Here is a 22,661-nt window from a genome sequence, read left to right on the forward strand (position 1 = left end):
GGTTTTTTTACTTTACGCCTTTACAGCTTTCTGCATCATAAAATTAAAATTTATTAGCTAGCAGTTGAACTTAACTTCTCTTTCTACTCGTGTATCTATTTCAGAATTCAGGTTCATTAATTCACAGTCAGATATGAAAATGAAAGTTCTGCTTTTTTTTGTGACCGATGCTGCGCTGTTCTTAAATGGAATATTTTAGCATCTAATTGTCTTTCAAAAGTCATTGGCACCAAAATCGTTCCTTTCAAAGATTAAAAACGTCCACTTGTCTGCTTGTTGATCTAAAATCACGTTTTCAGCACACTCTATTAGCAAATACCGAACGTTCCGACAACTGGTTCTTTATGCGACAGAGAAAAGTCCTAATGAGAATATAAAGTTTTTAATCTGATGCATATTGAGTTACGTAAACGTTTTTTTAAGAAGCTTTAACCTCACGAAAAAAATAATAATTCCATTTATAAGGAATTTATGGTTCTCGTGCCGGTTGACGATTGCAATTTTTTGAATTTTTGTGGATATTTGTGGTTTTTTGAATGTATTTTGGGATCGATCTTTGTTATGGACGATGATAATTACTTCAAACGACGTCTTAATGCAGTGGTGGACAACCTGTGTGCCGCGGCACATTATCAAAGTTCCATGAACCGCATGTCGCGTACGACTTTGGTCATGGCTACCACCAAGATGTACCGCGGCACAGAGTTTGCCCATCACTGTCCTAAAGCAATTAAATTGTATATTCTTATCCCGGATGTATTCAACCTTTGAATTCTCCCTAAGATTAATCTAATCCACTTATAAACAATTTAGCTTACATGTCCCAAATGTCACTAAGCAATAAAAATGGCCCTCGAAATCAAAACTTTCAGTTCTTTCAACCAGAACAGCCATAAATTAATGACCACAAGATTCTCGCTCGTTTTCAACATCTCGTGATCATTAATCCCTTTATATAATCCAGAATAAATTATCTCGTTCGAAAAATTGTTGCTGCTTTTGTAACTTCACTGCCAATTTAAATGCTAAAATATTCAAATGCGTGTGTGTGAATTTAAATAAATAAATAATGAAAATGAAAGGAAAAATTGGAGCAGAAAATAAACATTTTTAAGGTGAAACCCACTATGCCAGTAACACGAGCAATTTATAGCTGAAGAATCTCATCTGCTCTAAAATGGAAGAACTTTAAAGTCTTAATTTTTCTAGCGAAATTCTACACGCGTTTTTATTAATGGACAATTTTATTGTGATTGGATTTTGATAAGCCATAAGCCAATAATATGCTAAATTGCCTTTCCTCGTGCTTTATTAGGTCTAGTAAAATTCAGGAATAATAAAAATATCCAGCTATGATTAATATTAAGAATGTTTTAGTCCAGAAGTGAACGACCTGTGTGTCACGACACGCTTGTGTGCCATTAACCGTGTGCTGAATGTGGTTTACATCAAAGCTTATCTCCAGGATGTCCCACGAAAAACAAAAGTTTCCCCACCACTATCTTAGACGGCAAAAATTAAGAATTTCATAAATGAGCTGTCAACGGCTTGTGTTTGAAGCAGGCAGGATGTATAAACAACTCATTTGTCATCTAAAAAATAGATCAGATAAAATTTTTATCAGGGATTATCTTGTTAACTTATCGTACCATACAAATCTCCTCACATCAATTACAGGAAGGCTTAGCAAATCATTCAAATTTTTGGAAATTGTGGGAAATAGAGTTTTAAGATTTATAGGTGACATTTGAGATATCTGAAGGGCTTCTAGTTTGAATAATATGGTGTAATGTATACTTTTAGGAATTTACTGCATTTTAGTTTGAAAATGACAGCTTTCCTTGACAGGCAAAGAGCATGTTTTAATAGGACAGAAAGGCCACTATGATACCTAAAAGTAGTCTCTTTGGCTTTAAGGGTTTGAATGCCTAGTTGGTTTCAGTGCCTTTTCACTGTTGTCTATTAATCATACTAGATGCTACAATGTTTGTATAGCATCAGTATTGAATTCATTTATTGCAGCGGAAATGCTGCAATAGTCTAGTTGGTTAGAAAATCGGGCAGCCAACTCAAAGGTCCAAAGTTCGATCCTAGAGAAAGTCAAGTTGAATTTCGGATGCTTTTTCGCTGTTCCTAGTCATTTCAACTCAGTTTGCATATTAGCGACATTCAAATTGTGGATAGATACATTGCATTGATTTATCCTGTATTGCAGCGTGCAGAATTGGATAAAGCGATGCGTCCATCGGGACAAAACCATCATCATGACAAGAACCAACGTCTTTAAGAAGGCATATCTAACCACTCAACATTATCTACCAATTTACTAAATCTAAGAGTGTGCAACTCTTCCTGATTATAATTACTGTCTATCCACCTGTACCCAATCATTGAAAAGCTCATCTATCAAATAATCTTGACATCGAATTAGCTGATTGCAGAACATTTAGAATTATTGTTGTCATAAATCTTGCCAAAATCTATATAAAACCTTATTTATCGGTGATTCCTATATTTTTATCTCCACTGCTGTGCTCCGCAAGCTTTAAGATTTTATCAAATTTTCATAATTAAATTTATAATCAATCACAAAGTCATCTTTTAAGTATAAATAATAACCTTACCTTGTGCATATAGATTATATTTATAAACTGAAATCAATAGATTCTATCGGTGCAGATATGTGGATCTAAAAACAGACATTTTAAGAATTTGATAGCTATTTTTTTCTCATTTTGAATTTTATTAGCATAAAATTATATAAAATAGATACATTTTACATTCTTAGATATTTTCTTTTTCTTTCGAATCCAATGCCCGCGTACAAGGCCACCAAAAATAATAATAACAATATTAATATTAAGATATGGAATTGAAAAAGATTCTCATTCAAGTTTTTGTTTTGTTTTTTTTTAGCAATTAAGCAAGATGTAGGAGCTCTTTTGGCTCGTTTTGTTTGGACTTAAACTTCAATTTTTATTTCCAAAATTAACGAACATTTGAAATTTGAATTTTCAAAAAAAAAAAATTGTTCCAAAAATGAACTTTTTCAATAACGAATTTTCAAAATTTGAATTTTTTGACTAAAGAACTAACTTAATTTGAATCGGAAAAAACCGTTAAATTTTAAAATTGAATTTTGATACAAAAATGCGTTTATTTTCCAATTCCTGATTATCATTGCTGATAAAATATTTATAAAACATTTAAATTCAATCCAAACAAAACCGAAAAGAGCAGCTTCATCTTGACTGCTATTTAATCCTTTTAATTTTCATTTTTATCAAAAAAAAAAGATTCCTTTCAAAAAATTCCCCGCTGATGACAATTTGCTTCTGCATTTTTTTGTGTGCTATAGAATCGTGTGTCTGAATATATTTAATACAGTATCTATGTTTGGAATCGCTATATAAATAATAAAAAAAGAATTTTGACACATGCAGCAAGAGAAAATACTAAGCAGTATGAGAGCAAAATTATCAATTCAGCAGAAGATCCAATAATTTTTAATTTTTTTTTATCGACGATCATTTCTAATTAGATTTTTAAGTCAAAGGCTTGTGATTCTTATACTTTAGAATTTTCTAAATCCGTGAACAGTTTTTGTTTTCTTTTGGTTGATATTAAATAATTAAATTATCATCATTAATAATTTTGTGTCTGTTATGGTTATTTGAGATTTTTTAAGGAGGATATGCGTCCTGTGATTGAAATTATTTAATTGGAATTTGATATTTTCTTAAGAAAAATCGACGATTTTTATCAATAAAATTCATTAAAATCTCCAAAAGTTGAAGCTAAAATGAAATTGAATTTAACGGATTTTTCCAATTCAAATTCAAACATTTAACGGAAATTTTCAATTCAAATTCAAAATGTAACGGAAATTTCCGATTCAAGTTCAAAATGTAACGAAGATTTCCAATTCAAGTTCAAAATGTAACGGCTTCAAATTGTATTTTCAAAATTTTGAAAACCGTTAAATTGAATTCTTCGATTTTCTCATTTTAATCCAATTTAAATTCCAATTCTAATCAAAATCCAATCAATTGACACAACCCGGATCCTCAAAAATCTCAATACAACGTCTCACTAATCTTCATCTCCCCACAACATGGACAAAAGTAAAATTTCGGGCGCTTCGGTTCCTTCTTTTTCTTTTTCTCATTTAATTTACTAATTTTAATTAAATTCATTTGTCGAAAATGTAAATATTTCCACCAATTAATTAATAATTTCATCACAAAAGTGTCATTGGCGTGTATCAAGGCATGAAAATTTGTTTGATAACGTGCGAGAAAAATCATAAATCAAATTAAAAATGTAAAAAATAAAAAAATAAAATTAAAGAAAATAAAAAGAAAGAAAAAAGAATAAAAAAATAAAAATAAATTAATTAATTTGACAAAAAAATAAATGCAAAATAATAAGAAATACTTTGAATATTCAAATCGACATGAAGATTAATATTGGAACTGAATATGACATTAATTATACTTGTTATCAACAACTCTAAATTTATAACAAAATATATCTTGCGATCAGTTAATTTTAGAACTGATGCAGTTCTTAATGTGTTAAATGGACTGAGATTTTGTTATGGTTTCAATGTCGAATGAAGTCGATCCAGAGATGCTGACGTCGGTCCAGATTGGTGAATAGCTGTTTTGAGGTTAGGATACTTGGAAGGTATCCTAGTCATTGCTGTATATGTTACAAGTTTTTGGAACAATTTCAGTCAAAATACCATTAAGGATGTCGACAATTAGGCAATCAAACCATCTTCCTTCCTACCTTTGCAGCTTGTATGCTTCAAAGATCCAAAAACAATTGCCATGGCACCCACAGAAACCACAAATTAAGTCTAAAACTTCAATTACTAACAAAATAATTCCAAATTGTCAACAGCAACAGCTTAATCTGATTACATATGAACATTTAATGACATTACATAAATTCATCGGAATTGAAATTTTCAAAACAGCAAATCTATTTTAATTGAATCCCAAAAATTATTAATTTTCACATCAACAAATAATGTCAATGTCAACATGAATCGTGATAATTTAGTGATGTGGGCAATAATACATAATGCAGCATGTGTAGGCTATCTATAGCTTCATTAAATGCATTAGGTCATTATTGTGGAAAATTTTACCACGAATGTTCTAATTGATATCACGATTTTGAGGTTTGATTGAATTGACATTTATTGTTTCTATACAATGCTTAGAAATTAGCACTACAGTCAATTCTAATTCTGTATATTTACTAATTTGATTTGGTTCTGACAAAAACAGTTAATTGTTCAAATCATTAGGCATTTGAAATTGTGTTGGGAGATAGTTCTAAGCTAATGAATGTTTAACATGTCATTTTTGTAGACCGTGTAGTATAGGCATTCGCTTAAGGCATATGCAAATAGGGTGCTCAAACACATATCATGCTATGGCGAAATAACATGTTGCAAAACAGGAACTGCAAACAACTAAACACTTGAAATAGAAATGGCTGGCGTCAAGATCGACTTAACTCTTATTTGAGACCAGATTTCGTCGAATCTGTTTTAATGCCTGAGGAACGATGTACTGAGGTTGAGTTTTCTACCATATCTACTCATTGTTCCTTCCGAATTAGTTGTCTATGAGAATCTAAAGCAAATATAAGGATTTGAACTTCCTCTTTTTAGCCTTTAGTGTCTGTAGCCAGTTTGCTGCTTACAAATGAAACTAGGAGTGGCATATGATGCATAACGGCAATAAAATGTCATTTTTAGCATATAACCCTTCCTTATTTTATTAATTATCCACAATTTGATTCATTTTTGGAATAACATGCTCTATGTCTTCAACCCATAACTATTATATTAGAATTGCTGAATTTGGAAAAGCTAAGGGCTTCAGTGCCAGTATTGAAAAACTAGGGTTTTTTCTCAAATTACAAGCCTGCAGACTTGGACGAACTATAAGATACATCCGGCTTGCGAATCTAAAATGCAGAAAATGCGGATCTGTGATTATTGACATGAATATTCCGAGTAAGTCTTATACAATTATGCAATAAAATCAGCTACTGATTCCCTAATTGATGATGACTGTATAAATATTGCGCAATCTAGTAAATCTTTGTTAATTCTTACACAATTCCCAATTTAAAGCCATAATAAACTGTGTAAATATGGTGTAATTTGTGGATCAACTTCTAGTAGATCACGTAAATCCTGATTTGCCATTCTTTGCAAAAATCATAACAAAAATTAGCACCAATACTCTAAAATTCTCACAAAAAGAAGCGACAATTTCTAGCAGCGATAATAAATTAAATCGGAAATTCCTCTGAAATCTTCAAAAGTAACTTCACGACTCGAGAATATATATAAATGTATTGATATTTACATAAAAAGAAAGGTTCAATAGTCTCATAAAGGATCTAAGCATTACGAGAGAATGATTTGAACTTTCACAAGTCACAGAAATGGTAAAACGATAAAAAATAAAATAAAGAATAAAGAATAAAATAAGAAAATAAAATTTATATGATACACGTAAAGAACATTCTTGACTGAACTTTAGACTGGTGGAACATAAATGATGACGATGGAGAAAGAGAAAGATAAAAATTTATGATTAAAAAATTTTTTCACAGAAAAAATATTCTTAAGAAATTTTTTGGCAATTATTAAATTTATATACGTTAAACATACACAAAAGAGACACAGAGACGAGAAGATTTTTTTTTTGTTGGATATTCACGTTAGAGTTGCGTTTGGATTTGTGTAACTGAAGCCTTCAAATTGCTTCTGATCCATGCTTATGAGTATGTTTTTGTCGATAGGTGTGAGTCTGGCACGTTCTCGAGTAAATTGACTGTCAAAGTACTGTGTGTCGAGTGGATGCCGCTAGAAAAAAATAAAAGATAGATAAATAATAGAAACAAAGATAAATTAAGAGTTATTACATGCTTAGAATAGTTAATAAGAAGTGCATAAATGAGTTAAATCATAAATAATTAGGTATTTTTTCTAGTAATTTCTAATTAAGCTTGAAATTCAGCTCAATTAGGCTTGAACAGTTCACTTTAGTTATATGAGCTCAATTCAGCTAATTCAGCTCAATATAGCCAATTCAACTCAATTCAGCTAGTTCAGAGTAAGCTGAATTCAGCACAATCTAACAAAATCTGCTCAATTCAGCTAATTCTGCTTAGTTCAGCTGAATTAAAATTTTAGCTGAATTCAGCTAATTTGACTCATTCTGCTCAATTTAGTTGAATTCTTCCCAACGCAACTAGTTCTGCTGTGTTCGACTAGTTGTGCTTAATTCAACTAATTCAGCTCAATTCAGCAAGTTAAGTTAAATTCAGCATGTTTAGCTTAATTCAGCTGAATTTAGTAAAATCAGTTTAATTCAGCAACCAAATCAAAACAATTAAAATCTACTTACAACTTGCGGTTTGAACGGCGGTTCCAATTCCCTCCTATCCAACTTCTCCCAACTAATTTCAGCAAAGAACGGATGATACTTAATATCTCCGTCTGGTGCACCCATTGATCCTAATCGTATACTAACATCCTTTTCTAATAATGACTGAAGAATTTTCAGTGACTCCTTAGACAAAAAGTGTGGATACCACGGAATCTCATTACAAATTGACCAAAATAATTCGTCCTCATCACAACCACTAAATGGACTTTGTCCGATGAGCATCTCGTAGAGCAGCACACCAAAACTCCAATAATCAACCGATTGATTATAATGTAATCCCTGAAAATTATTTTGAAAAATTTCACCCTGAATAAATTTGAGGAAATTGACACAAATAAGGATGGGCTACATCTAAGAGACTACTTTAACTTACTTTGATGATCTCGGGTGGCATGTAATCTGGACAAAGAATCAAATGAATCAACATTTTAGTTAAAAAGACCTTCAAAAGTGAGAATAGTATTTTTAAGTACCTGGAGTTCCGCAAAATGAATCTGTTTCATTCATTCGCATGAAATAATTTGAAATGAAAAGAATTGAATTAAATTTTAAATAAACAAAAGTCTTTTTTTGAATAAATATTGAGCAATACCTGCAGTCTTATCCAAATAAATCTCAAGTTTACACATTCCAAAATCGGCTAGTCTCACATGTCCATCATGATCCAAAAGAACATTGTCAAGCTTCAGATCGCTGCGAATTTTTTGAGAGTATTAAAAAAAGGCATAAATCACTAATAGTTTTAAAGTAGAAGAAGAGTTGAGGTTTTATGGATTTATCGGAATTTGTGATGCAGGGGTGGCTTTGAATGAACTTAAATTTGAATTTTCAAAACTTAAGACTGTCAAGATTTCAAGAAAAAAAATTGTTAAAAATTCAAATATTTTTTGACCGTTATAAATTTAAACTTTTTAAAACCGTTACAAATGTAAAAGATTTTTTGAAATTTTGAATTTTTGACCGTTACAGATTTGAATTTTTTTATAATTGTTAAAAATTCAAAATTTTTATGACGGTTTCAAATTTTTGTGACATTTAAAATTTAAAATTTTTATGACCGTTACAAAAAATTTAAATTTTCAAAATTTCAATTCCCAACTCTGCGTATAATCACATTAAAAATTTTGCTTACAAGGACTATCTTAAGGAATTAATCTTAATTGTTGAAACGAGATACTAAAATTAAGATTCTAAAGAACCTCAATTCATTGTGTAGATGAGATAAATGTTTTTTGGCTTTATTTATTTTTTAAGCAGGTAAATAAATAAAGAAATTCAAGAATGGCAAAATTTATGATATCATTCGAAATTGAGAATGTATCTTGACTAAAGAACACTTGAGATTTCTTTTCGGGTTTTTTATTCCATTCCATAAAAAGTCCTCAAGTGGTCAACTTGATCATTTAAATTATTCAACTTGACCGGTTGGAGTTGAAGAATTATTTAAAAAATTATTAAATTCTAGTTAAGGTATTGAGAAGCTGTTCTGATGAATTTGCAGCTTCTGTTGGACATCTGATGATTTAAATTGATTTGTAGAATTGAAAATCGTTAAATTGAATGATTTTTTGAGAATTTTTGAAAATAATTAAAAAATTGAATTTTTGAAAGCCGTTAAAACTTTTAAATTTTTGAAAACCGTTAAATCTTTGAATCTTGTTTCGGTTTTCAATAACCTTTAAAATTTTGAATTTTTGAAAAGTGAAAACTGATTGATCTTGAATTTTTGAAAACCGTTAGATACATTTTTGAATTTTGAAAACACGTTAAAATTTTAAAATTTTTGATATCCGTTAGACACAAACATGAACAATTACTAATTTAACCTTCAATTTTGAATGATTTTTCCATATCCAGTAGCAGAAAATGTCAAATTTATCGCACTTTTTTAACATTTTGTCATTTGAGATTATCAATAAAATTTATTTCCACATTTTTCATCCAAAAAAAAAAAAATCTCCATGATTAATCATGTTCATAAATAAGCCCGAAAAAATTTATTCAAATCCCTCATAAACGTGATAAATTAATTAAATACCTTAAAAATGATGATAAAACTTTATTTAATCTTACCGATAAATAATTCCTTTTCGGTGCAAAAATTTCAAACCCGAAACAATTTCAGCGGCATAAAATCTCGCCCTTTTCTCCGTAAATCGTCCGCTTTGCTGTATGTGAAACATTAGATCACCTCCCGTAAGGTACTCCATCACAAAAAATAAATGACTCTGCAATTTGTCAATGTAAAAATTTTACTTAAATGTATTTAAATTAAATTAAGATTTCAAGGGATTTGGCATCGATAATGATGATGGTGATTGTTGTAATTTCAATAGCTTTACATTTCAAGTTCAAGGTCAATTGAGCTTGAATGAAAAAATTAAATCCTGTAGGCCGATTTACAAACTGTAAGTTTTATGGCATATGGAAGATCAAGATCCACGTGCTGATGGAAATATTAAGTCTAAACATCATCGAAATTGACTAATTGAGTAACTGGATGTAAATTACGTGAGATAATTAAGAAAAATTCTCCGCATTAAGCTTCTCATCAAACAAAAGAAATTCTTTTTGCACCTTCGAATTTTTCACATTTTTCCTACAAGCAATAACAAACTTGCTCTACGTGTAAAGGTGAAATGAATCAGGAAAATGAATTTCTTTCTGGGATTGAAGAAAAAATATTTAAAAATAGACATTGAACTTAATTTTTGCTTTAAAGACGCTCTCTTTTCTTGTGATTGCTGATTTTTCGTGAACACGATTGAACTCACGATCACGTTACGGATAGATAAACATTGTCATGTGATTATTATTCTATACTGCTTATGTACACTCATCAGTTGAATACGTATGGATTGCTCATGACTGCAATGAGTTGTAATTGCGTGACTATTTTTTGTGGAATCATTTGAAGGATTATTTGTTGATTTTTGGTGACTATTTTGAATTATGGAACTGATTTTTGTAGAATCTTGGTTTTAGACAAGGCGTGGAAACATCGAAATATTCTAGAACTTCCTAATATCCAGAAACATTGAGTATACTCATGTAAATAAGCGTACTAATGAATAAAGTCAAATGAAAACAAATTGTAGCTATTCAGACGTTAAGATCCATAGCTACGTGTTATATGCCTTTAATCCAAAAGATGAGACAAATTCTTCAATTTTCAAATGAATGAAGCCTTGTTCTAGTGTCAAAAAATTGTCATTAGATTCCTAAATTCTCCTTTTTCAATCCAAATCCAATTCTAACCTTCCAAAGTTCCATAAAAATACACAAAAACTTATTAAATAAAAATATATTCCATCAAAAAAGTCTCAAAAATGCTTCTTGTTTCTTCTATTCTGAATAATTTATAGTCGTTGCTTTGTTTCAACAGCTAATAACTGTTTCAGTTGTAGATACATATTTGATAGAAGCAAACATCATAAATAATATAATATTGCTGAAGAAGTCTCGGGTGGAAACACGAGTTTGTGGATTTACATGTTGTTGAAATTTTTGATTTAATGATGTTTTTGGCAAAACAAGATTAAATATGAAGAAATGACCTTGAGCAGGTGAACTTTCTCTGGTTTTTTTGATAGCAATTGCGTTGTATTTTGTTGGGGTCGATTTGGGAATGATGTAACTTTGAAGATAATGTAAGGAATGCGCTGCAAAGTTGATTTTGGGAAGCTTTTAGACAATATTCAACAATTTTTAGGTTATGCAGGGGAACTGGAACATAAAACATCAATTTGGGACATTACTGTACGATACGGAACATCCATCCAACTCCCAATCCTCATTTCAATTCCCAAAACTGTCTATTTACATTAAAACTATTTCAGCAATGCAAGCTTGTTTAATATCAAATTTTCATTAAATTTTTGTTGACTTTTGTGATTCTCGGAAGGACAATTTTGTGTTTTTCCTTCCTCATACCCAACTTTTTTTGTTCCATCCACTCATTCATGATTGTTTATTCAAACATTTTTGCCTTTAAAATTTTTTCAAGTTTGTTCCAATGAAATTTGTTAAATGAGCCTTAATCTTCCACAAGTCACTTCAAAACTCATTAAAAATCTGCTGATTACATGATATCCAAAGAAACAAAATTTACAGCATGAAGATTAATTTTTAATCAACATTTTTTTTTGGTTTTCATTTTCATCACTGTCAGAATTTTGATTGATAAAGGTCTCGAGACTCGATTGTACTTTTTATTAATATTTCAGCACCAAGCATGGATGGATATGGATGGCGAGTAAAAGTTTTTAGATGTTTAATTACTGAAAAAAAGTTTCGGAACGGAAAAATGTTATGTAATGAGGTTGATCAATGGCAATAGATTAATATACGATTGGAAAAAAAAAGTTTTTCGATGAATTTTTGTATTGGATTCATTTTGGAGGTTATTAAACTTGAAGAATCTAAATTTAGAAGGATTTCTTTGAGATGAATTCTTAGTAAAACTCTGATTTTGATTCAAAATGAAATTATGAAGCGCAGAATTGAACGGTGAATGGAAATTAGAAGCGCTGAATTAAGTTCAACAGCATTGAATCAAGTTCAAATTGCTCAATTTAGTTTGAAGGCGCTGAATAACATTCAAGAGTACTGAATCAAGTTCAAAAACGTTTTATTAGGTTCAAAAAAGCTTAAAAAAGACGAAGAGCGCTAACTTAGATTTAAACGTGCTGAATTAAGTTCAAATACACCGAATTAAGTTCAAAAATTTTGAAAAAAGTTCAAAAGTGCTGAATTTAGTTCAAATGCGCTGAATTAGCTTTAGAATCGTTAAATTACGTTGAAAAGCTGAATCAAATTGAAAAATGTAGAATTTACGAATTTCATTAAAGTTTCAAAACATAGAACTAATTCCAATTGTTAACATTTACAAATTAGCAGGTTCTCATTGAAAACTATTCAAAACAGACAACTGCTTCAAAATTTCAGCTCTCAAAGATTCATATCAACACAAAACATTTTCTAGATCCTTCAACATTGTTGCAAAACAACTCATCACCATCATCATGTAGTCTACATCTCATATTTAGAACGTTTCATCAAAATGCATTAAGAGATTAAAAAATAGTTCATTAAATATTAAGTAAAACTGTCAACATAGTCGTTGACAACAACTTACATCAGTTTGAAATGTACAAAACAAATGACAAAGATACGGATGTCTCGTGCCCAATGCCAATACTTTTCTCTCTATTAAGGTACACTCAACATCGTCATCTTCCAATACAACATCTTTCTTTAAACATTTTACTGCATAATAATAACTTGTGTTTTTCAATTCAGCTAAAAATACCTGTGGATGATTAGAAATAAGTCAAAATGTTAAGGAGGTGATGAAGCATGTGTGCCTTACTTTTCCAAAACTGCCCTTTCCAAGAACAGTCAAAAAATGAAAATCTTCTACACTATATTTTCTAAAACGTGGAATAACTGTTGCAGGTGCCGTCATCTTTCCAGTCTTCTGGAATTGTGTATACGTGTACGATGTCTCTGTTGAGATGAATAAAGGGTATTATGTGATTAATCAGTATAAAAGATGAAAAAAGAGGTGATAATTGTCATCATTAAGCTGCTAAATATTGTTTTATTAAAAAAAATATCTCTTTTTATGAAAATTAATTAGCAACTCATAAGCAGCAGTTGACTTGTTCAATTTTAGACACGTTTTTGTATTTCTTGTGACGATTTCAGGTCATGATGACGATTAATCCTTTTAACTTAATTAAGATATACCATTTTTATATACAGAGATAATTAATTTAATTAAAATTAATTTGTCATTTTAGAATATGAAAAATTGAAATCTATTTACAAATCGTAATAAGGTTTAATTCTCAAGGATAAATAGCCATAGCGGGATGAAGAGAGATTCTTTCGTCATTTTTCCTCATCATAAATTAACTTTTGCAAATCTTGAGATTGTTGGTTTTTTTAATTGTCTGATTTACTTAATTGCTTGATGTTTTGGAAGGTTGGAGATTATCTTAATAGATTTGTGGCTGTTTATGAGATTGTTTTTTGGCATTTTCACACTTAAGATTGTGAAATTTTCAGGTGTGAATTTTACAAATTTAAAGTTCAATGATAATTCGATTGATTTTAATCAAAATAATTTCAAAATCAAATTTTGATTTTTGCGGTCAGTAATTTTAAATTTTTTAAGACCGTTGAATTTTGAAGTTTAAGTTTCCGTTAGATTTTGAATTTTTTAATGACGGTTGAATTTTTAATTTACAATCATTTATGGATGTAATATTTGAATTTGTAGTGACGGGTAAATTTTGAATTTACAATGTCTGTTGACTTTTTAACAACAATTTTTGAATTTGCAGTGACGGTTAAATTTTGAATACCCAAAAACCGTTGATTCTCATAAAAGAAATTTCAAATGATTACTGTAACTAATTTACATCAAAAACATGAATCGATTATCCAATCTGTAAATCAAACCGCGAACCTAATTTCCTAAATGTATCTCATATTCAAAAATACAAATTAGACATGCATGATATTTTATTAACACCTTCAACTTTGAATTATTGTCTTTTAAACGCCTTAATTTGTCTGTTGTGCTCATATTAATTTATATATATTTTTTGGCTGGCACTTATAACTAATGAAGCCAATAAATTTCTCAGCAGATCTGAGATTCATGTGAGTGACGAGCAAAAAATCAGTACCTGAGTCCTCATCATGATTTAGATGATCAATCTGATATGTCGGCTTTAAATTTGGCGGTGTCAGCGACTCTCGACTATTCCTCGATGCATCTGCTTCAAGTCTTTCTGTAAATAACATAATATGGCACATGCAGAGGGGTCGTCTATTATGATATTTTTTTTATTATTTATTGTCTATTCCGTTGTTGCACACGGACGATGTTAATTAAGTCATTCAACTTTGAAATTTAATTACCTTCTTCTCATTCGCTTACAAATTTATTTTTTTAATTGCTTCTTTTATGCACTTTACTCATTTTATGAAAATGCCTATTTACACAGTAAGTCACAGCTGATGGTAAGATTGTGTTAAAATAAACGGAATGTTGCAAAATTTACTGTTGATGAATTGTACTCAATATTTCATAATAAGCTCCTACAATGAATCTATATTGCAGGTGAGAATGTCTGAGATAACTTGAAGTAGATTAGTGTCGACTTCCTTTATGGATATTGTCTTGAGAATTAACGAAAGGTTTGTTATTGATTAAAACAACTCCTTGACGACTTTTAAAGGAGGAATGGGAATAATGACTTGCATTTATGTCTTTATAAATAATTTATTCATGTCATGGGATTTGACTTGTGTAAATTTATCAGACCTAACGATCTGTAGATTTTTATCTGTTTAGGTAGTTTTACATTAAATGCTACTTTGTAAATGCAGAAAAAAATATGAAATGCTTCATAATTATTTCCATGCAAAAATAATTATGAACGAGTTCGTGAGAAATTAATGTTTGCCAAATCTTGTATCCGGTCTGTTGCATTTTCTAGATTTTGCTAATACTAACTGGCATTTAGTAGTTTTTTTCCGCTTGCAAACTTTTGTTGGAAACTATTAGTTAGATATGACAAAACTAGCTGTCAATAGAGATTCAGAACAAATTGCTGAATTCATTAAAATTAGCTGAATTGGCTGAAATCAGTTAAACTAGCTGAATTAGTTAAATTCAGTTAAACAATCTGAATTGTCTAAATTCAGTAAAATTAGCTGAATTCAGTAAAACTAGCTGAATTGACTGAATTCAGTAAAACTAGCTGAATTGGCTGAATTCAGTAAAGCTAACTAAATTGGATGAATGCATTCAAACTAGCTGAATTTGATCAAATCAAAAACGAAAACTTAATGAAATATTGCATATAATTTCCATCCATGCCTTAATTCTGTCAAAGCATCAAAATTTCTAAAAATAGCCTAACTCGTCTCCTTTCACTGACAAGAAATCCCATTACATGTATCAAATGACTTGTAATCAATTTCGCTCCATTAAATTGAATCTATCATTAATATAATGAGAAAATAAGCACATTTCATCATGTTGATTCTGATGAAGAATCTGTCACATCTATAATTAAAAGCATATTGAATCAGACTCATCGTCCATATTAATTATTATAGCAAACAGTAACTATTGTCACAATCTGCATTTTTAATGTTTACAACGTAAAATGTAAATTTGTCTTCGTCACATAATGAATGGTCTCGTAAAGATACATTTTCATTGTGACAGATGGACCTGAGACAAAAGCAAAATGTTTACACGACGAACGGACGGACTTTAAAGCATTTTCATGTAGACGATGTTTTTTTACACTTAATTACTAATTCCAACGCATCTTGAATGTTATAAATTTACATTTTTTGTGTCTTTTCATGCTTATTTATGTGTCTTCTGAATGCGGTAACTGAACTTGGCCCATTGAGAGAGTCTTTTGATCTACAAACACATCACAGAAAGCGAAATAGCAAATCATAGTGTATGGCACTTTCCCATCGTAAATTTAGTTTTTCGTGTCTATTTTCACATCAACATCAAACAGCACGCAACCTATGACAATTGTGTTAATTTAATAATTGAAAGATTAATTGCTGGTGATGAACTGAAAAATTATGGAAGTCAGTAATTCGTTAAGGTAAGAAATTAGGGGGAAAGCAATTAAAAGGAGCTGGTGACTATTGTAGTTTTGCTAAATAAGCTGAATTGTCTGAATTCAGCAAAATAAACTGAATTGACTGAATTCAGCAAATTAACCTGAATTAGGTGAATTTACCAATTTGATCTGACTTGACTGTATTCAGGAATTTTAACTGAATTAAATAGATTCAGCAATTTAGGCTGAATTGGCTGAATTCAGCAACTTAAGCTGAATTGACTTAGTTCAGCAATTCGAGATGACTTGACTGTATTCAGCTATTTAATCTGACTTATCTGAATTCAGCAATTTAAGCTGACTTGGCTAAATTCAACAATTTAAACTAAATTGACTTGATTCAAGTCATGTTTATAGAATCAGCACATAAGTTGCATATCCCCTTTCCAAGAAGTCACACAAAAAAGCTCAAAAAATTCGTCACGCCTGCATAATGACTGAGTAAATATTGCTACAAATGTAAATTGATAGTTTTGTAACAATAATATAGAAATAAAAAAAATTTAATTAAGCCATTTGATGAGTAGTTTATGGTGAGAGATTTGTGGATAGCTTGACGCTGACCTTGCAAAATTGAAAGATACAAAAGATAAATAGATTAATTGATAGTTTTGAATGCTACCATAAACTTCCACTCGCAGATTATGCAAAACTGGCACAAGCTTAACATTTCGAAAGAAATATTGCTACGTAATTGGCAATGACATTGGGTAATTGTTGCAACAGTTGTGCTACAAGCAATTTATCATAAATTTATAATCATTTAAAGTTTGTTGGAAGCATTAAAAAAATCAGCATAATTTTTATTCAATTTCCAATGCATTCATCAATAACTTTATTATTGCTTTATACATGGTCCGATCTATTGTCCTACCGAACTGCCTTAATGAGCCACTCACGACATCCCCAAAAAAAGCACTAATTGAAATAGTTATTTATGGAATGCGCTTAATTGCGTGACCAAAAAACTATAAAAATCCATAAATAGTTTCGCAAACATCCAATTTGACAAATGATAACTGTCTACTGTTGTCGAGATTAGATGCAAACATTAATGACACTTGGATGGAATCAGCAGGCAGATTTTTTATTTTGTTTGTTTGTAGCTTCTTTTCAATTTATGCAAATCTTGAGATGATTTTTATAAGCTTCCGTAAATCAAGAGATAGGAACAAAAAATTAAAATTGATGTGTGGCATCCGATTGCTTTACGCGATACATTTTTTGAAGCTGTTTTGATTGACAATTCAGTGAACAAAATGATTGAAAGTCGTTAGTTGAGAATGAATTGGATTTTTAAGGGTTAAAGCGCTGTTATAAGGAATCATAGAATTGGTTCGGATCCCGCTATAAACTGTAGGTCTTGGTTTGAGCGGAAGATCTGACGAATGCTCACACTCGTGTATTTTCTATACACTCTGTAACATAGAAAAGCTTATAACGAGTAGCTACGGATCTCGGAGGTCTGAACAGCTATGAGAACAGCTGAACAGATGTTGACTTCAGTCGTACTTTGCATACAAAATCTTAGTTGACTTCATGGTCTGTTCTAGGGTGTGGCTTAACTTATAATTTCTAAATAGTTTTGGTTATGCTTTTGTCATGTGGGTAGTCAAAGAACTCAAGGAAAGAAGTTGTCGATTAAGACAGTAGTTCACTTGGAATCGAGAATTGGCAAGCAGTAGTCAACAAAAGAGCCAGTTTAAGGCGACTTCTATCGGAGATTATGGAACACAATTAATTTAAACGACCAGCGAAGAAAGTAAGCAAGTTAGATTATACCTGGAGATCTGTTGATCTATTATTTAGATCTTGGGTACTGTTGCAAGCACCTCCTAAGCCAGACGTTCTACAGACTCTGTTTGAAACCCATTCGAGCTTTGTCTATAATATACTGTTTCTACTGCATGTTCTAAAATCATATAACATTTGCATGACATCACCAATTTAACCCCGCCAAAGAATGTCACTTGAATATTAAAACTAAATGAATTTCTAAGAAAATTCCATCACACATGAAAGACCAAAAAAGCTAGTCATAGGATTTTACCTCAATCTAAATGCTATAATAAGCTCAGCCATGAAGTCAAAGTGTACAACAACAATCCATTGTCATCCACATCACGTGTGCATGCAAAGAACGCCTTCACAAATCAAATTTTTTTATTTCTGTGTTTCTGTATCATTTTAAGAATAACAAAAAGTATGTCGTAAAGATCTTTCCGGATTGTCATCTTTTATATTTTCGTCTTATTTTATCTCATACTGTCTTGTTGATCTACGACAGTGAGAGGCAGATGATTTGTGAGTAGAAGATAATTAAATTTCAATGACTCAAAAAAAATGTAAAGAACAAGAAAGTGCATGACTTAAAATAACACCTTGATTTTCTCGTCGCACGGTTGCAATTGCTTCTACAATTAATTTCTGATTTACACCACACAAATTTGCTGCGAGCTTCTCACATTTTTTGTGACAATTTACGTCACAATCTGTAAAAGAAAGAAGTTAAGAGAGTATTGTGTTTATTCCTTCATGATTATTATCACTACTCAACATTCATACATCCAATCACAAGCTGGTGATGTCTCACGCAACATTTGATTCACTTACTACTTGTTGGACTATGTCTTTGGGCAATGAAGATGAGAAAAAATAGTCATGCTAACTACCGGGTAATTAAACAGCTTTTAATTCAATTGAATTTTTATGTCGACTGTCTATATTTGATATTAATGAGTACCAATAAAACCGCATGTCTATTTATCTATTTAATATAGTTTATGACACTCATTTTACATCTTTACTGTTAGTATAAATAAGTAGTTATGTCTTTATTTGTGGCAATTCATAATAGTAGGATGGTAGTTGGCTATTTTGGATCGAGATGTGACATGGCATTTTTGAGGCGCATTTTTGATTGATTTTCTTAAAATTGACAGATTTATGGACGTCAATTGATTATTAGTTCCTATTCATGGAGCCACATTAAGGATTGATTGATTGACTGCTATTCCACGATCCACTGTGAATCATAGGAACCTTAAAAGTCGTCGCCCTCAAATCCTGTTCGATTCAGTTAGTGACACTTCAAGTCTGGAGTTGGAGATGTCAGCTAAAACATCCAGACTTGCCTGTTAAGCCGTCAACATGCCGCAATCACGCCTCACTGGTAACTTAAGAGGAAGAATTGATTGGAATTGCGGATCAATCCATAATCTAAAACAGTGGTATCTTATGGCAGCCTGTGCATCATCACAGGTGCAGCTTATTGAAGACTAAGGCACTGCAATCTGCAATCCAATGAAATCAAATCCTCTGATTCATAAGGATGGAATGTAAGGAAATTTCTCAATAGATTACGTAAAGATAAGCCAGCAAATGCAATTTTTATTACCAAATCCGAAGGTTTACAATGAATCAAGCAATAAATTTATTGCATCGACAGACGAAGGTGCTTTAAAAAGCATAAAATGTCTCGTCATTTCGAAGGATAAAATCAAGATTATGAAATAAAAAATAAGTCACTTAAAAATGTAAAAAGATATCATTGAGGATCGTAATATTTAAAATAAAGTAGCAGGCAAGATAGAAATTTCATATCTGTTGATCAATAAAATTCATAAATGTCTATCAATAAAATCACAAAACACATCTTAATCAATAGATAAGCGACACGACAATGTGATTTACTTTACATAACATAAATGTCGCTAAAAATATTTCTGCTCTAAAATAGCAACATCCATTGCAGTGGCGGACAACCTTTTATTTTTCATGGCACACCTTCATGACAAGCCTAAATACAGCATACAGTTCATGGCATTTCCAAACAATATTACCGATACACAGGTTGTCCACCACTGCCCTATTGTATCTTGGCTATGAAGAAGTTATTGAAATTCATGACCTTGATATTGGGAAAGATTGAAGTCTGAAATTGAATTAAAATACAGACACAGCTAATTTGTCTAAGGCAACACAACAATAGTGGGAGATTAATCTACAAATATATTGTTGTTTTCTTTTCTTGTGACTTTTTTTTTCTTGAGATTTGATTTTCTTATTCTTTATTTTCACAATTTCACTTGAAACATTTTAATTGTTGCAGTCTGTGAGAAAACTTTAAAGTGTGGATTAAGACGTAAAATATTGTCGTCTACGCGATTACGTGAGATATTTATGTCAGACATTTAGTTTGTTGTATTTATGTCAATAGAATATTTGAATCAAAAGAGATATTGACTGAATCATTTTAAATGAAAAGAATTTTGATTGTTTCGGGTAGGAATTTTAATGAATTGGATATTAAAGTGCTGAATAACGCTGAATTGGATGGCAAAATCGCTAAAATATGCCAAATAAAATTACAAGTGGCTTAATATGGCTGAATTAGACGTGAAACTGCTGAATAACGCTGAATTAGATTACAAATTGCTAGAAAATATTTGAAAAAATGCTGAATTAAATTTGGAATCTGTCGACAATTGCTGAATTAGATCAAAAAGGGCAGAAGAATGTTGAATTAGATCAACAACTGCTGAATTGGATCAATTAAGCTGAATTGAAGTTGAAAATACATAAGTATCTTCAATCAAACGTAATCAAACCAGTTAAAAAACGCTGAATTAAATCAAGAATTCTCAATTTCTTGAATACATCATCCTCATCAAGCCCAAACACTTTACATTACTATCTCGAAGCTAATAATATACTTCTCACATATCCCATAATTTAATTAATTAGCACAAAAACCAAGCAATTTGTAATGATGATTCAAGATATGTTTAGGCGTAAGTAATGACATATTTTACCTCTGTTGTCATCAAGCTCATAACTAGCAAGGTCATTTTGAATATTACTGCCGTTAATTGTAACTCGAGAAACAATAAAAGAACAAGGCGCTTCGAGCATATGTGAAGTATCACTTTAAGGTATATTAAAAGAATCTAGGTTACAATTACAAGTGGATAATGTTACAACCTTTACACATGATTGCTATGTACGTCAAAAAAATATTCACAAATATTTTGCAAATATACAATTTTAAGGAAATAATAACCTTAGACATTTCCTCGCTCATCCATCATCGCCACAACAGCTTCAATGATAACAATCCGCAATTTCAATTTCAAATGTGACATTTCTAGCTCGTTTAAACATTCGTCGTCTTATGATTGCATTTATACAGTAACACGTTTATTGGTCATAAGACATTAAGCTCCCACGCATCTAATAAAAGAATCATTTTGCATGTGTTCAATTTTTATATTTATTCATTTATAATGAATGGTAATGGATTCAGAATAAAGATGCTGGAACTTTCGTACTGTAATTTATCTTGTTGGAGCAAACAAATCAAGGATGAGGATCTGATGGATATTTGGGAATTTTTGATGCGATTTTAAAGTCAAAATTTGCACTCTGTCAGCACTGTTCAGCTTGGAGTTGATTGATTCAGCACTATTCTGCGCTTTAATATAGAATTCAACATTGTTTCATGTATCATTGAGGAATATAACATTGTTCAATGTTTCAGAGAAGAATTCAATGTTGTTCTTTCTAATTCATTTCAATTAGGCGTTTTACAGAGCAATTCAGCAGTATTCAGCTAAAAAATTCAATTGGCCAGAAATTCAGCAGTTCTAACATCAATTCAGCACGATTTTTAAAATGTAAACTATAAAAAGCATCCAATTAAAATTCTAAAACGTGAAAAATTCTGAATATTCGTCCAAAAATAGCAAAAAATCCATTAATTCCTCAATATATAAACTATATTCATTCGAAATAAAATCATCAATGCATTTAATGAATATAAATATTCAATGAAAAGTTTCAGGATTTAAGAATTTTATAGCTTATTAATAGCAAGTTCTAAATTCTTTAACACAATAAATTTATATTACTCAATAATATTTTCATTCAGAATATTGTGTGCGTCTATTCATGAACATCTGAATTGTTTTGGATTTTATAGAACATTTTATAGCTTAACTGTCAATTTTTCTTATTTATCTGTAAACATAATAAATGTTTTTATTCAAATTTAAGGTAATAAAAAAATCTTTACAATAAGTCACAAGTGCAAATAAATTTAAGAAGACCACGCTCTATTGTGTCTCAAGAAGAGATTTATATTATATCAATTTCTCAAAAGAATCGTCAACAATGAACGCTAGTAAGGAAACGATAAATTGGCACCTGAATATAAAGAGCAGAACATCGAATAATTGAGACACATTCTTGTTGCTGATCTTTAATTACAGTTAATTAATTAAGACTTTGCTAAATCTCTACGATTAATTTCTGAGCTATTTTAATAACCTCCTTATTGATTACTGTTGACACTTTGGATGTAGCTTCTGCTGTTGAGCTAGACTAAGTCTCATCGCCCAATTCATTTCAAGCATCATTTAATTAAATTTGATCGATTAATTTCATGTCAAACTTCAAAGATTCTGCCGACTATTTGCAAATTGCCATTTGCAGTTCTTGCACGTTT

The 22,661-nt window shown here is 30.7% G+C and overlaps 1 protein-coding gene across 2 annotated transcripts in view; it reads right to left on the reverse strand.

Annotated features, from left to right (window-relative positions):
• Positions 1 to 3,573: 3,573 nt before the first annotated feature.
• The window catches only part of LOC139090000 (uncharacterized), a 34,078-nt gene continuing 14,990 nt past the window's right edge, over positions 3,574 to 22,661 (reverse strand). The window contains exons 2-9 of one of the 2 annotated variants that reach the window (XM_070639664.1): positions 12,856 to 12,992; positions 12,622 to 12,795; positions 9,558 to 9,712; positions 8,077 to 8,177; positions 7,958 to 7,978; positions 7,858 to 7,883; positions 7,443 to 7,790; positions 3,574 to 6,898 (exon numbers count right to left, since the gene is read on the reverse strand). In XM_070639664.1, coding sequence (XP_070495765.1) covers positions 6,749 to 6,898; positions 7,443 to 7,790; positions 7,858 to 7,883; positions 7,958 to 7,978; positions 8,077 to 8,177; positions 9,558 to 9,712; positions 12,622 to 12,795; positions 12,856 to 12,992 — 1,112 coding nt within the window. In that variant the 3' untranslated portion in view covers positions 3,574 to 6,748. The remainder of the gene's footprint in view (positions 6,899 to 7,442; positions 7,791 to 7,857; positions 7,884 to 7,957; positions 7,979 to 8,076; positions 8,178 to 9,557; positions 9,713 to 12,621; positions 12,796 to 12,855; positions 12,993 to 22,661) is intronic. The other variant, XM_070639665.1, reaches the window with a different exon arrangement.

Source organism: Chironomus tepperi, unplaced genomic scaffold (assembly GCF_022539635.2).
Source record: "Chironomus tepperi strain 1889 unplaced genomic scaffold, CSIRO-AGI_Ctep_v1 contig_196, whole genome shotgun sequence".
Taxonomy (NCBI): domain Eukaryota; kingdom Metazoa; phylum Arthropoda; class Insecta; order Diptera; family Chironomidae; genus Chironomus; species Chironomus tepperi.